At 47.8% G+C, this 15,603-nt stretch overlaps 1 protein-coding gene across 3 annotated transcripts in view; it reads right to left on the bottom strand.

Moving 5' to 3' along the window:
• The window catches only part of CDK5RAP2 (CDK5 regulatory subunit associated protein 2), a 172,942-nt gene that overhangs the window by 131,292 nt on the left and 26,047 nt on the right, over nucleotides 1–15,603 (bottom strand). For all 3 annotated transcript variants that reach the window (XM_014830376.3, XM_014830375.3, XM_044778939.2), the window contains 3 exons: nucleotides 14,279–14,355; nucleotides 7,338–7,461; nucleotides 4,709–4,863 (listed from right to left, as the gene is read on the bottom strand). In XM_014830376.3, the coding sequence (XP_014685862.3) occupies nucleotides 4,709–4,863; nucleotides 7,338–7,461; nucleotides 14,279–14,355 (356 nt within the window). The remainder of the gene's footprint in view (nucleotides 1–4,708; nucleotides 4,864–7,337; nucleotides 7,462–14,278; nucleotides 14,356–15,603) is intronic.

Raw genomic sequence — 15,603 nt, 5'->3', positions numbered from 1 at the left:
GGAAATCACCACATAACCAACTGGAGAGGTAAAAAGTCACCAAACTGCAAGCTCAAATGGATGTGTTGTGAAGTATGTAACCCACACTTCACTAAAACTGATTTGTTTCAGCGAGTTCCAAATAGGGATGGAAACGCGTGGGGCAGCCTGTGGGACTGTGGCTGAGCTGGAGCACCGGGCCCATCTAAGGCAGCAGCCTCAACCTAGCAAGACCACGGCCCAGTCTGCCACATCTTCCAGGGTTTCAAAAGAAGCTGGAAATGCAGACTTTTACATGAAAATAGATTTTTTTAAATACTAGCCACTAATTCAAACTTTTAAAAGCGCTGCGTGGGCCAAATAAACCCTATCTGTTGGCCATATTTAACCTGCAGGGCTCCACAATGTCACTGCCTGAAAGATACAGACTAGCTCTCGGGTCAGATGGAAGGAAATTAAGTAGGGAAAGCACATACCTTTGGAAAGGGGGGTGGGAGCCCAGAAGCCCAGAAGCCCAGAAAGACACCAGCAGTGCCCACCCTAGTGAGGGTCTGCCCAACAGCGGGTCAATCTGTGTGGCAGATCTGGATCCATCTCACCAGGGCGCGCTGGGACCCCTGTTCCAATTCTGTGCTTAGTAATTCACCTTCTGACCTCCTTAGCCTCCTGAGCAGGGCTGCTTTCAGGCAGGGTTCCACCTGGAACACTGATCCTGGTTCCACCACAGCGAGGGCCACCCCCCAAGCAAGCAGAAATCCAGAGCAGACATCTGGCGGCTGCAGATCTACCCCTGAGAGACACATGCATTCGCAGCTCTGACCTATGGGAAACCCCAGGAAGATGCAGCCTTTAGCAAGGCCCTAACCAGACCCCCACATCCATGGAGACCCCACCACCTGGACCACAGTAAATACTCCATGAGCATTAACACTTCCCAAGTTCCCTCCTCCACAGATGAGACGCCAAGCTTCTGCAGTGTATGTGAACAGGGACCACCCTCCTCTGTGATCACCTGAAATGTGCCAGGCGCCACACCTTTGCACGTGCTGTTCCCTCGGGAGGACAAGGCTTCCTCACCCCAGCTCCCAGCACCTCCTCTGACAAGCCTACCCTGCTCCACCCTCAAGCAGAGCTGATCACAGCCCAGAACCCTGAACTTACCTCTAGCACCAATCTTGACTTTTTGTTCCTTACATCTGTCCCCTCCCCACCACCGGGAGCTCCATACAAGGAAGACAGTGTTCATCTCTGCATTCCTGACACCCAGCCTGAGGCCATGCTCAGTAGCTGGTTAACAATGAATCTGTATCATTCATGTAAGCCCTTTAATTCAGGCCTTAATCAATCCATATACTCAAGCCCCTCCTGGACTCTCCTCTTGGATGCCCCACATCCTTCAACCCAATACATCCCAACTAGAAGCTCATCTTCCCACCCCCTCCACCCAAAACATCTCTTCTTTCTCCCTTTTTCCCCCAAACTCAGCAAACTGCGCCACCGTCCCACAGTTGCTCGTGCGCAACCTGGGTGAGGGGTTACCTGCAGCCTTTTCCCTCCAATCCACCAGCCATCAAGCCCTTCAAGCCATCTCTGCCTGTTCTCCACCCCTACTTCTGTCCTCTGGGTCCTCATCACCTCCGTCTCTTGTCTGGACTTCTGCATCAGCCTGAGAACCAATCTTATCAGTAAACTCCACAGCCTACCCACCCTCCAGAGGGCTCTCTCTAAATTTATGTCTGATCTTGTCATCCCCCCACCCCCACCCCCGACTCCCACCCTTAACTCTTCAGTGGCTTCTCACATGCCCTGAAGACAAAACCCAAACTCTTCAACAAGGCCCACAAGATCTGCTCCAGCTTCCCTCTCTTCGTCTCTTCCCACCTCCCTTCCAAAACAGGACACTGCAAGTTGATGAGGATCACGGCTGCCCAGGGAGAGCAGCTCAAGACATCCTGCCCTACATACCATCTATATCATCCTCGGGAAGCATGGGATGTTCTGACCTGATCCAATCTGATTCTTACCTAAAGTTATAGGACCACCCAGTAACCAGACCCTACCTGCACTGATACCATTTTAATGACTTTTTTTTATATAATCTTTCCTTTGTCTTGTAAAGAGATAACTCACATACCTACACCTTCAATTTAGCCCTACCTTCAACCCATGTTCGTAGCTCTTTACTGCCCATGGATCCTGTCCCCATGCTACTCCCTGCTATTTTCTGAATAAAAGAGCGCTACTGCCAGGCCTTGAGAGTCCAAGCAATCTTTCTTCCGACTCGTCGGCTCAGCGAGCCCACATCATGTTGTTGTGCTTCTTTCAGTTCCTTGACCCTGCTGCGTGCACTCTGGCCTCTGCACTGTCACACAGATATACAGTTCCCAATCCTGCAACACTTTTTCTTCCCCCAAGTCATTTCTCCTTATTCTAGTACTTCCTGTAGGAAGCCTTTCCTAATCCCTCTAAACTGAGTTAGAGAAATAGGTTGTGTGGACCCAGCATTTATCCCATCTAGCCCTTATCTCTATTCCTGCCCTCCACTCCTGCCAGCAAGCTAGATGCTGAGCTTAAATTTTGACAATGAGGGGCCGGCCAGGTGGCTCAGCAGTTAAGTACACATGTTCTGCTTCAGCGGCCCAGGGTTTGCCGGTTCAGATCCCAGGTGCGGACATGGCACTGCTTGGCACACCACGCTATGGTAGGCGTCCCACGTATAAAGTAGAGGAAGATGGGCACGGATGTTAGCTCAGGGCCAGTCTTCCTCAGCAAAAATAGGAGGATTGACAGCAGTTAGCTCAGAGCAAATCTTCCTCAAGAAAAAACATTTTGACAATGAGCTTCCTTAAGAGAGGGTCCCAGTCTGTACCCCTCACTCCTATGTTCTAATCAACACTGAGTGAAGTAGAAGATGCTCAGGAAATATTTGTTGATCCAAGAGACCCAATGAATGAACCGCTGAGCACCTGTGGGACCCTGCAGGGCCTTTCCGAGCAGCTCTCTCCCAGGACCTCCTCACAAACCCACCCCAGACCCTGCCACGCCCTTCACAGGGCCAAGAACTCCGTCTGTCTTTTCTTCTTCGGGGGCCACCCCACACCTTCTAGTCTATTCCCTGGGCCCCCTACTCCCAGTTTAACTGCTGGGGACTCTCAGGAAAGACAAGCCCATAAGCCTTCCAAGGGCTTCGCCACTCATCAGTTGGGAGAAAAAGAAGGCAAGGTAGAAATGATTTGTGTGGAAAGATTCCAGATTCCATCATTTCTCTCAGTCTCCAGACTCCACCTCTCCGGGGACGGTGTCTGGAAAGGCTGGTCCTCGGAAGGGGAGGCTCAGCAACAAGGCACACGTCCAGGAGGTCTCTCTTCCTAGGCATGTCATCAAGAAAAACACTCACTCACTCAGCACAGGGGTCCTACCCCTCATGGAGAACTCGGTTTCCTACCCCAGCCTGAGATTAATCCCAAAACTTCAGTTTTCCAGATCAAAGCTAAGAAAAGGTTGCAGAGCGTCCAATAAATGCTAGCTCCTCCAAATGCTGAAGCTGGGGCACTTATGAACAGAGACCACGGGCTGTCCCTCAGGGTCTGTTTGATCTTCTTTTAAAGATAATCCCAAACTTTTGCTCACCTGATTTCCCACCCATAATGAAAACAAGCAGCAGACTCGAACCTCAAAAGTTGTCACCGAGACAGAAATAGAAGTGAACAGCAGCTGGGGAGCCCGGGCAACTGGGCACAAGCACCCCAACAACATGTCAGGCCCAGCGATCAGGGGATACCGAGCGACTGAGAAAAAGGAACTGCAGGCAGAATCCTGTATCTAAGGAAGCAGGCAAGCAGATGGTTTGCTTACAACAACTTTTGTCAAACTCCAAACATGCTTGGAATTGCCTCTTCAATGGAAAGGTCACAGGTTAACCAGCAGTTTCACTGATATTTAATTAACTCAGGCTTCCACTTAGTAACTGCCAAAGCAAGGCAAGGATATCAAAATGTAAGGTTTGTGGTAAAGAATAAAACCTCAACTCTCTCCTAACCAGTTTTGATCAGAAATTTGGTTGCAAGACACAATGAACATTAAAGGTTGCCTAAAGCCACATGATCCATGCATTTCTCTGGACTAAATGGCACACATTTTATTCCTGGGCCATCGAAGAGCTCTGTACTTGGCCTATATTGTTTGGCCCCTTGAACTGTACTAATCTGGGCCCTCAGCCTGTTTTAAAAGATATGACAGAAAACAGGCCACACAAAACTCACTAGCATTTCTCTGGGGATGTAGTCACTTACTGTTCCCTTTGGGAAGATCCACAAGAGAAATTTTTCTCTGGCAACGCCAAGTGAGACCAGGCTTCTCCTGAGTTACTAGTTTATTTTATTCTTGTGAACAGTGTGAAACTTCTGTCCACCAAGATTGTTTTTCCCTTTTTCCTTTGGCTACCAGGAAGCTTACAGCCAAAACAGAATGCTAAATCTAGTACCTGAGTAGAACTTTTCACCATGAATTTCTATTTACTAACTTATATCTGTCCTTCTAACACTCTCCTATCCCTTTTCCCTCACCCTGACTTTATCTCTAGTTTTCTTACTGTGTTGGATATGTTCTGGTAAGTCACTTAACTCCTGTGGGAAACAAGTGGGGAGGGGAAGGAAAGAAGGGAAGGAAGTTCTTTGGCCGCGCTGCCAGAGAGATGAACGCTACAGTGTCACAGGGATAAGAGTCAGACCTGTCCTTCTCTTCCAGGACCAGAGCTGTTTCCAGGTCCCCCTCGCGCATCTTCTTCATCTCGGAAAGCTTGTTTTCCAAGCTCAGCCGAAGGGCCTTCTCCGCTTCTGTCCCTGCAAAGGCCTTTTCCAGTTCCGCTTGGGCAGCTTTCACATCCTAGAGTCAAATTAAATGCATTTGATGCAATTTTTCAATACAATTGGGAACATTTTGAAAGGAAATTGGATTAAAATATAAATATTTATAACTTTTTCTCCGGCACATCTCCCCTCCCTGAATTGTACTATACATGGGGAGAATCAGTAATAAATACACGTGCAGCCATTTTTCCCCCTTGTATCCTGAAGAGTAACAGGCATTTCCAATGGAAAAGACCCAACTCTACAAGAACTGTATTCCTGGTTTTGAAAAATCAGATCGATATTTACCACTTCAGTGAGAACAAGGAGAAATGCGCCTTTCAGTACCTGAACATACACACATTCCAAAGAGCCACCACAATCTCCATGCAAACTCACCCCACACCCCACGGCCCCCTCACCATTTTTTTTTTTTAAGATAATGACTACGCAATTCTAAAGCACATTTTCTTTATCTCCAAGGTGATTTAGGTGGTGAAAAACTCTATGCTATTCCTGAGAGCTCACAGAAGCCCACAAGGAAATTATCTAAATCATGCAGACAGTGTCTCTGTGAGGGAAAAAGGCCCTGGTGCTCAGGAAAGTGAGCTGGGAGTAGATGTGAATCTCCAGCTACCTGTGCCAAACGCCTCTGATTATATCACAAAGATAAAAGTCAAACTGAACTGGGCTCAAACCCCAGCTCCCACTTATTTGCTGTGTGACCTTGGGTAGTCACTTAACCTCTCTGAGCCCCAGCTACCCAATCTATAAAACAGGAATAACCAAGAGTTGCTGTGAGACTGTCAAATGCCTGCTGTATCACAGGAAGCTCCTCCTGCCTGCCCTTTCCCTCACAGTGCCTCCCCCACCACTGTCTCCCCACTAGGCTTGCCTGTCAATCCATGAGAGCTGGGAAGAATCATTTCCCAATACTGTGAGACAAGAAACGACCAAACCTATGTAATGAGCACCTACTCAAGGCCAGGCTTTGAGTGAGGAGCTTCATTTCTGTTATCTTCGATCCTCACCCAACACTAGAAAGTTACATACGAGAGAGGGCAGTTTACAATGCAGGCTCTGCAGCCAGACCAGCTGGCCTTGCTGCCTGTGTGGCCTTAAGCAAGTGACTCAGTCACTCTGTGCCTGTGTCATCATGTGTTTTTTGTTTTTGTTTCGTTTTAAAGAAAGGCTGATAAAAGGATTTCCCTCCCAGGCTTATGGAAGGGATTGACTAAGTCAAAGCATGCAAGAAGCGAGAAGGCAGCGTCCCCCGTGGTCAGCCCTCCATCGACTCAGTCCCGCTGCTGCCACAATCACTCCCGCACAGCAGACACCCCTGAGCCTTTACAGACGAAGCAGCCAGGCTCAGGGAAGGCCAATGCCGTGTCCAGGGTGACAAAACTAGTAAGTGACAGGGCAGGGTTCAAATCATTACTGCCAGTCATGCTGGCACCCCCAAACCCCAAGAACTTGGACAAACAAGATGACGGAACCAAGAAGTTAAGTCTCTTAAAAGTCTCAGAATATTTTAACTAAAATTCGGAATGTGAGCTCAGAAAACTCTTCTTTTCATTTCAGCTCCACCACCTATGACCAAGTTTCTCACCCTCTCGGAGCCTGCTTCCCCGTCTGTTTTTTGGACCTAACATCTATTCCCCGCCATGGGGCTGATGTAAGGGCTCATGTGAACATGGTGAATGGGAAAGACACAGAAGCTGCAAAATACAGTACAAATGTGTTTGCTTTTTGTGTCGAGAAGTGCTTTTCGGTGCCATTTCTCCTCACATCTGCTAAGAAGAACCAGGGTTTCAGGTGGAGAAAGTGAAATGAAACAACAGGCTCCAAAGACCGAGAATTAAGTCGTTAGTGTTACTTAACACCAGCTGAACAGGCAGGGAAACTTTTCAACACCAGGGAGACAGGACTTTTTAGCCACGATACATCCTGACTCCCATCACAGTCTAAGGAACACAGCGCCTCCCAAGACAGGGCATTCCATGAACACTGGCGGGATGGTGGGATGGTGGGATGGTGGGGTGGAGGCTGGGGACTGGGGACGGGGGCTGCATGGGCACCTAATGGCCCACAAGTCAGGAAATCTGGTTCCTAATGTTAGGCGGGTCACTTCCCCTCTCTGGGCCTCAGTTTCTTCTTCTGTAAAACAAAGGGACTAAAGTAAATCATAAGAGTGGTTTGTAGCAAGAACATGGGCTTTAAAATAGCAGTCATAAATTTAAATCTCGGATTAAACTTGGACTAGTTAGTATTTCTCTCCATACCTCAGCGTCCTCACCTATAGGAATGAAGACAATCATGGCTAGTTTGTGGGGTGTAAGCGTATAAATTCTATATGCAAAGTGCCTAGAAAGGAGGCTGGAACCCAGGAGATGCTCAGTAAGCACGGCTCCTATGAAACTCTGACAATCTATGAGAAAAGGGGCAAAACTCTGCCCACTCCGTTATGAACCCACTGTAAGAAGTACATTTTCCACAGGTTTCCAGACTTGCCTCTTCTAAAACGAAGATCCTTTTGGTCAGGAGATCTTCGACCTGCTGTACCTTCTTCCGAGCATCTTCCTTCACCCGCTGGATTTCAGAGCCGCCCCCTTCAGCTAAGCTCTCAACTGCTTTGCTGCAAAAAGAGGCACAAGCGGAAGATGCGTAAGGGTGACATTCGGATGGAGACTTCAATAGGCCCAAAGAGACAAGGACTATTTGTTAGTCGCTTCTCCCACAGACCTGTACTGAGCTTCTTTTTAAATTTATATTTGTAATTCAAAAACACGGATAATGAAATATATGAAGGCATTAAATCAACACATTGTACCCCTTAAACGTACACAGTGTTATGTCAATTATATCTCAATTAAAAATATATGTGTGTGAATATATATACTATATACATATATAAACAGTTAAGAAAAAAAGTAAGAATCATCTATAATATCATCACTCAGAATAATTAAGTTCACATTTTAGTGTATAGCCTTCCAGACATTTTCTACAAAAATAGAACCATACAGTATATCTGTGATCTGATTTTATTACTTAATACACTATAAACACCCTTGGTGTCAATAAATATAAATCTATAGCATTTTTAAAGGCCACATATTAATTCACTATGAAATGTACTGTAATATATTAAATCAATCCCCTATTTTAAAACATTTATATTGTGATTTTACATGTTTGTCCGATAACACTCACAAAGCTCTTAGAACAGTACCCAGTACAAAGTATTCAACGCATGTTACAGTTATTTATTATTACAAGCAGTGTTGAGATAAAAGCATCCTTGTATGTATACAAGATTTCCTTAGGGTCAATTCTCTTTTTTTATTTATTTTTTTTTGCTGAGGAAGATTAGCCCCAAGCTAATATCTGTTGCCAATCTTCACCACCACGCCACCCCTTAGGGTCAATTCTTAGAAAAGGAATTACTGGGTCAAAGGGTAAGCACACACTTAAGACTTTTGGTAGCTCTTGCCGAACTTCCCACCAGGAAACTTCCAACAAAGTACACCCCCACCCATGGCAGGAAAGGTGGAGAGCTGTTTGACAGACCAGTGTGCAAGCGGCAGTGTGCACCTCAAATAAATCTGAGGGAGGAAAGGTTTGTATGCTTCACGTTCTGCCAATGGCAGGGGGAAGCAGGCTAAACACAGCACAAGCAATCTGTGTGAGCACAAGCCATGACTCAGGGCATGAAGAAAGATCACGCAAGCAGCCCACACTCCGTGTCCCTCTAACATAAAATGCAGGGTGGACGTTGCTGTGGCACCACGGAACATTCTCTCCACTGACAAGCAGTGGTGGGGATGGCACGCCAAAATCAAACACAGGACCAGAAGCACTGACGCCTTTCATTTTGGTTCTCCTCAAAAGGAAAACAGCGTCAGGTATGAATCTGTGAGACATATACTCAGAGCTGGTCTCATCAGATTTCTAAAACGACGCAGGTTTCCAGAAGGCCAAATAATAAAGGAAATGGCTCCACCTAAAGCTGGTTTCTCAGAAAAACTGCAACAGAACACATCTATTCACCGCCAGCCTCCCATGCCCTACTTTAGGAGTATATAAAATTTCTCCAACCAAGAGCCATGTGACCAGACACTCACATGGACAGGCCATGTGTATTGTTGACTGAGAACAATGGAAAGTCAAGAGGGCCACACTTGCTGTCCAAGTCTCAAACATGTGTCGCCTGCAAATAAAGACTTTATTCATATCTTGTTTCCTTTCACCAACAAGCCTTCAGAAGGCCCCAGTGTCATGAGATCATTTTAATGGAATTCAATGTGAACAATTGGAAAAGAACACGGGCTCTGAAGCTGAACAGATCTGCTTGCAAATTCTTACTCTTCTGTGGCCTCAGCACGACTCCGAGTAAATTGCCTCTTACACCTCAGTTTCCTCATTTGAAAGATGAGACGATTCCCTCTTAGAATTAATGGGCTAACACACGTGCTGGCTGTAGCACGGTGCCCTACCTCTGATCCGAGTACTGCATGCTAGCCTGTTGTCCCTGAGGCCACCGTAGCCCTGGCCCCTACCGAAAGGCTGTGAGAGGCCTCACTCCACCCTCTGCTGGTGTCTGAGCAGAGAACAGATCATCCACTGGCCAGAACTAAGGCCACCATCGCCACTTGCTGATTAATGCCATGAAGTGTCCTCAGCCCCCCACTCCCTCAGCTCGTTTCTTGACCAGCACTGTCTGGAATTCACAGTGATTCACGGTCATTTCTATCACCCCTCAAGAGGTATTATATAGGGCTGGAAAACTTCTGGACTAGAAACTTTTCCTTCCTGATTTTTCTGGCCATGAATTTCCACCAACCACCACAAACGGGCTTTAGAGAGCCTCCTCTAGAAAATGGCCCACTCCGTTACCCCACGCCACCCGTCCGCCCGGCCCCGCGAGGGCAGACACCGTCTCCCTCCTAACAGCCCAGATCGAACCTTCATGTTTTACAGTCAGAATCGTATACACTGTCAAGACACTGACTACAATTTTTAACAAGTACTGGTATTACTCAGTTTGTTTGCATTTTAGTTATACCAATAAAATATATTCCCAATAATAAATGTTCCAACTTTTCATTTATCATCTTTGTATTTTACAGTTACGGTAGCAATAAAATTTATACTCGGCAGTATGGTACAATTTTCCTCTACTAATGGAATTATTATTTTTGTTTGTGTTTTAAAGCTACAGAGATAAAATTTACTCCCGACAATATGTCTGCTTTTGTTTTTAATGTCCCCTATTGTAAATGATAAATATAATAATGGAAAGCCAGCAAACACAGACGCTTACTCCACAGCAAGGCAGAGTGGGCTGCAGGGCCGGCCTGGCCCAGCTCTGTGACCTGCTTGGTCCCCCCGCTAGTCAGAGCCTCGGTTTCCTCTTTGCACAGTGGGAATACTGGTGCCTCACAGAACTGTTGGAAAATCTGCTTCTGTTGGAAAAAACTGTTGTAAAATGCGAAGAAGTGCCAGGCACAGGGTCTGGGGCACAGGAGAAGCTCAAAAAATGTTTGTTCCCTCCCCTCCCCTTTCTTTCCTTATAGAATCTGGACCAACAGACAGATGGAGAGCAACACCTAAGGAGAGAAGAGGTTCAGAGAAACTGGTCTAATCCGGCTTTCCACCCAACACAAGAAAGAACCTTCTACCAACACCACCCTCGCTACCCTTTGTAACCATCAACGTTTCCTCCTGAGTCTTTGCATTCTAATTACAGATCTTTAGGAAAAGCACGGCTTTTCCTGTGACAGGCCTCATATCTCCCACCTGCCAAAAAAACCCATAAAACTGAAAAAAGGGAGTAGAGGGCATTAATAAAGATATTTTTCCATCAATAAGTATGCACCACACGCGCACTGCTGGGGGCTGGCAGCTAGAGGTAAGGGAGAGGCATACTTGGCAGATACGGGGAAGACACTGTGCATATCCTACAGCAGGTAACCCGCTCAAAGGCCCTAAACTGTAGAACAGCTGAGAAGCCAAGGCTCGGAGGCCACAGCCCTACCTATTGGCAGGGCCAATCCAGAACCCCACCCCTTCCCTGGCTCCATACTCCCCTAAAGCGGGGCCGGCTCTTGGCCTTGGAAGATGTGTAGTCATGCTGGAAAATGAGAATCACACACGTAAAAATGAAAAAAAGTATACGAAACCTACTGCTGGACAAGACGTCAGGGACTTGAGCTCTAATCCGGCTCTGATCTTTCCGGCTGAGTGGTCTCAGTCATCGTCCTTCCCTTCTCTAGGCCTCAATTCCCTCCTCTCTAAAATGAGGTTTCCCTTGAGATTTACCTAACCCTCAGGATCAGGATGGAACACACTTGGATGTGAAAGTCTTTTATAAACTGAAAAGGGCTCCACACGTACAGAATTGTCCCCACATGCCAGAGCAGTCTGTGAAGAGACTGACGTGGGCCACAGGCAGCCATGAGCAATGGAGCGTGAGCCTTCACGCAGGGCAGGCACCTCAGCGGGGAGGGGAGGGGAAGGGAAGGGAAGAGGCCTGCAGGGCAAGGCCAGAGCGGCAGCTGGTACCTGTGAACTGCGTTTGGGATAAAGAGCTGGTGGAGAGAAAGCTGGAGCAGTGCAGTCAGCAAGAACATTCCTAAACAGAGCTCACCACCTTAACCCCTAACCTAGGAGTCATCCTTGACATCTCCCTTCCCACCCATTACCAAGTCCTGCTGATTTTGCTTCCTCAACATCATCCCAGCCCACCCATCCACCTCCATCACTAGCGACGCCCCTAAACTTCCAGACTAGCCGCCTGTCTCCTTGCTTCCACTCGCGCTCCCGCTACGAAACACTCCCCACTCAGCACCCAGAGTAACCTTTCAAAACACAAAACTCTGGTGGTGTCAGCTGCTTAAAACCCATGGCTGCTTTCCATCTGATCTTAGGACAAAGACCAAAGTCTCCAGCATGGCCTCAAGACTCTGCATGCCACGATGACAGGACCGAACCCCAGACTTCTCCTATCTCCTCAGATCTTGCACAACCCCTTCTTAAACATTTCTTCTCCACTCCTCACCTGGTCAGCTCCTACTTACCCCTCATGTCTCATCTCAAACGCTGCCTCCTTAGGGCCACCTTCCCTGCTGTATATCTGTATTTATATATCTCCTCCCACTGCTCTAAACTCTCATGGCTCTCTTTATTTTTCTCATAGCTCTTTTCTCAATTTGTACTTATATATTTATTATTCCAAGTATTTTTTCACCATCACCCCTTCTGGAAAGTAAGCCCCATTGTCTATGTGGATCACCACTGCATCCCCAGGAACCTAGTCCAGTGCAGCACACAACAGCTTCTTAATAAATATTTTCTGAATAAATCAATAAAGCCGATGAGACCGGAAAGGGCCTTGAGCACTAGTCTGGGCAGTTTGGGGAATCTATGCATACAAACATGTACACGAGCCCCCAAAACACTCAGCCCTGTGTGTTGGTACTGAGGAGTGCACGCGGCCTGAGTTTGGGTCTCCAGGTGTACTAGCTTGGCTAAAAGCAAGTCCCTGCCAGGACCTGCAGCAGGCGGGCGCTGAGCGTGAAACGGCGGATTCTATTGCTGACATCCAGGCTCATGAAAGCAGCTCTGCCTTCCTGCCCAGATAACCACGTGCTTCCGAAACAACAACGACAACTGCCGACCTAGTTTATTCATTCACTCACTCATTCAGAACACGACATACGCAAGGTCGGCGGAACTCACAGGAGCATGGGCCAGGGAGCCTCTAGTCTGTTCAAAGCCGACAGCAGCCCCACTTCCAGCTGCTGGCCACGGGGCAGTGACGGGAGCGATCCGTCTGGCCCAGAGCGGTGCAGCTGCTCCCCACGCCACACTCCATGCTCCTGGCCCGCCACGTCTGGCAGGAGCTCTGCTGCCACAACAAATGAGGCATTTCCACACAAGCCCCCAGCCAGACCCTCAGCAGGTCAGCCCTGGGAAGCCTGATCCCACTTGCACCAAGCAAAACTCAGCACAGCGGTGTCCCTGCTGTACCCACAAACGCCCTCTGTCACCGCACCTCCATCACACTCTATTGATAGGCGTGCCACACAGCTCACCAGTCTCTGCTGAGCTCTTGAGGTAAGCGGAGAGCTCTCAAACCCTCAGTGTGTGGCAGGAACAATTACGTAATAAATGTGCACAAATGAATGAATAGCCAATTGAATTGTGGGTTGTATTCTCTGAACTGTGCTTTTTGTTCAATAAATATTTAAATTAATTGATTAATTAAAATAAGTGTTCTTTACGCAGTAGAACCTCTCTTTTTTTTTTTTTTTCAGGAAGATTAGCCCTGAGCTAACTGCTGCCAATCTTCCTCTTTTTGTGGAGGAAGACTGGCCCTGAGCTAACATCCATGCCCATCTTCCTCTACTTTATACGTGGGACGCCTACCACAGCATGGCTGTTTGCCAAGTGGTGTCATGTCCACACCCAGGATCTGAACTGGTGATCCCCAGGCCGCCAAGAAGCAGAACATGCGAACTTCACCACTGTGCCACCAGGCCAGCCCCACAACCTCTCTTATAAACAAAATATTACAAGGGACCCTAGTGCATAAAACAGATCTAAGAATGGACTACTCTGGTTGAAGCCCCACCCTCTGCCCCCCTGCCTCACACACCATCGGAGTCCCTCAGGATCCCTTCAAGCCCCTGGGCTTTTACAGCAAAGAAAATGAAGGAGCCTCTAATATACTTAGAACCATGGCTGGATCTCACAAAGATACTGGGTGCATGCAGAGCTTATGATGGTTCTAGAAAGTTCAACAACAGGCAGAACTAAGCTATGGTGATACTGGTGGTCAGCAGAGCGGTTATCTTTGCGGGAGAAGGGTAAGTTCTGGGAGCACAAAAGGGACTGCCGGGGTGCTGGTGACGCTCTGGCTTCTGCTCTGGATGGTGGCTCCAAAGGTGTGTGTGCATAGTGAAAATGCATCCTGCTGCACCCTGAAAGACCCATTCATTTTCCTCAAAGTGTGTTCCACTTTTGTTTGTTGAGGGGCCGGGCCGGTGGCGCAGTGGTTAAGTGCGCACGTTCCACTTCTCGGTGGCCCAGGGTTCACCAGTTCGGATCCCGGGTGCGGACACGGCACCACTTGGCAAGCCATGCTGTGGTAGGCATCCCACGTGTAGAGTAGAGGAAGATGGGCACAAATGTTAGCTCAGGGCCAGGCTTCCTCAGCAAAAAGAGGAGGATTGGCAGCAGACGTTAGCTCAGGGCTAATCTTCCTCAAAAGAAAAAAAAAGTTTGTTGAAAAAGAATTAAAGAAAAACGAAAACCTCCTTGGGGCCCTCAAAGCTCCCTGGAGAACAACTGGCCTAGAAAGCACAAGGCTCTCTTTCACTGACCCATCTGGCCTCCGCGTCAGAACCCCTGGGCGACCCACAAGCTCGTGACAGGATGACAATACTCACGAGGCTTTGATGAGCAGCTGCTCTCTCTCCTGGAGCTCCCGCTTCAGACTTTCTACTTCCACCTTGAGCTCGATGTTCTTCCAGGCAAGATGAGGAAAGAGGAGAAACAGCGTAAGAGACAGGACACACGAATGTCTACAGTGGGGAAACCGCTCTCAGCGCCGACGGACTCCCCGAAGCTTGTAATAGGCAGATGTTAGATTCAAACCCTCATTAGCCTCAGGGCACGGGGAAAAGGGAATTATTAAACACTGGTGGTCTCAAAAGAAAGCCCCAGATTTCTCCAGACTTGGAACAATTATGTAAATTTTCCAGGCTTCTAACAGCCAGAGCACTCAAACATCGAGGCATAAATGTCATACAAGGGAGGCTGATGTAAAAGCTGTTTGCCCTCCGCCAAGCAAATTTACAAGCAATTCTGCAGTTTGCCTTCACCATTCCCAGGCAATTACTTCTGGTCGTTTACAATCACGCATGTGGTGGTTGTAGCGCTGGGAACGTGTCGCAGCTTAAAAACAATGAAACGTGTGGATGGGGAAGTGGGAGGCCGCATCACTGCCTGTCTCATTTCAGGGTAGCCACTTACAAAACAGCCACAACCACACGGGGCAAGCTGTCTGTAAGGGACGCCACAGTGTTCTCCAACCATCTTCCTCTTAACTGACTGGAACGAAGGGAGTCACTCATGGCCTTGGGCTTAGAACTCACAAGAGGATCCACAAACAGACTCTTTGGCAAATGGATTGCAATGCGAGACAGTGGCGCAGCAGTGGGCTTCTCAACCCTGTCCACAAATGTATCCCGGGTGGAATATTAGACGAATTCATGTAGCAGAGACGGGGTCTGGGTGCGTAGCTTGCAGAGAATTCCTGTAAATCCAAGATTTCTCTGAAATTTTGCTCCTGTTTTATTTTAATAATTTATGCCCATTTTACATCCTATTCCATAATACATGTGTATTATTTTAAATAAAAATAACATTTCCAGTAAAATTTACAATCTCAGGGGACACGCCTCCCTCCTTTCTGCCAAGCAGCACCGAGGGAATGAGTACCCCAGGTTGAGAAGTCAGCCAGGATGGAAAGGTCATGGGCTTGGGACCAGAAGGACATGGGTTCAAATTCTGCCTCCACTCTTCACCAGCAGGAAACCGTAGTAAGGCAGTGGATGCTCAATGATTCTTTCCTCCACTTCACAGACATTCACAGTTGCCTGTGACAGGCCAGGCACTGGGCGAGGCTCTCAGGGCGCTGTGTAAACAAGGCAGACACAGCCCTTGCCTCATGCGAACATCAGAAATGAACTGGAAGTGTGAGCCTGTATTT

Source organism: Equus asinus, chromosome 10 (assembly GCF_041296235.1).
Source record: "Equus asinus isolate D_3611 breed Donkey chromosome 10, EquAss-T2T_v2, whole genome shotgun sequence".
In the NCBI taxonomy this organism is placed as follows: domain Eukaryota; kingdom Metazoa; phylum Chordata; class Mammalia; order Perissodactyla; family Equidae; genus Equus; species Equus asinus.
The sequence above is the reverse complement of the archived record's forward strand: the minus strand, read 5'-3'. Positions and strand labels throughout refer to the sequence as shown.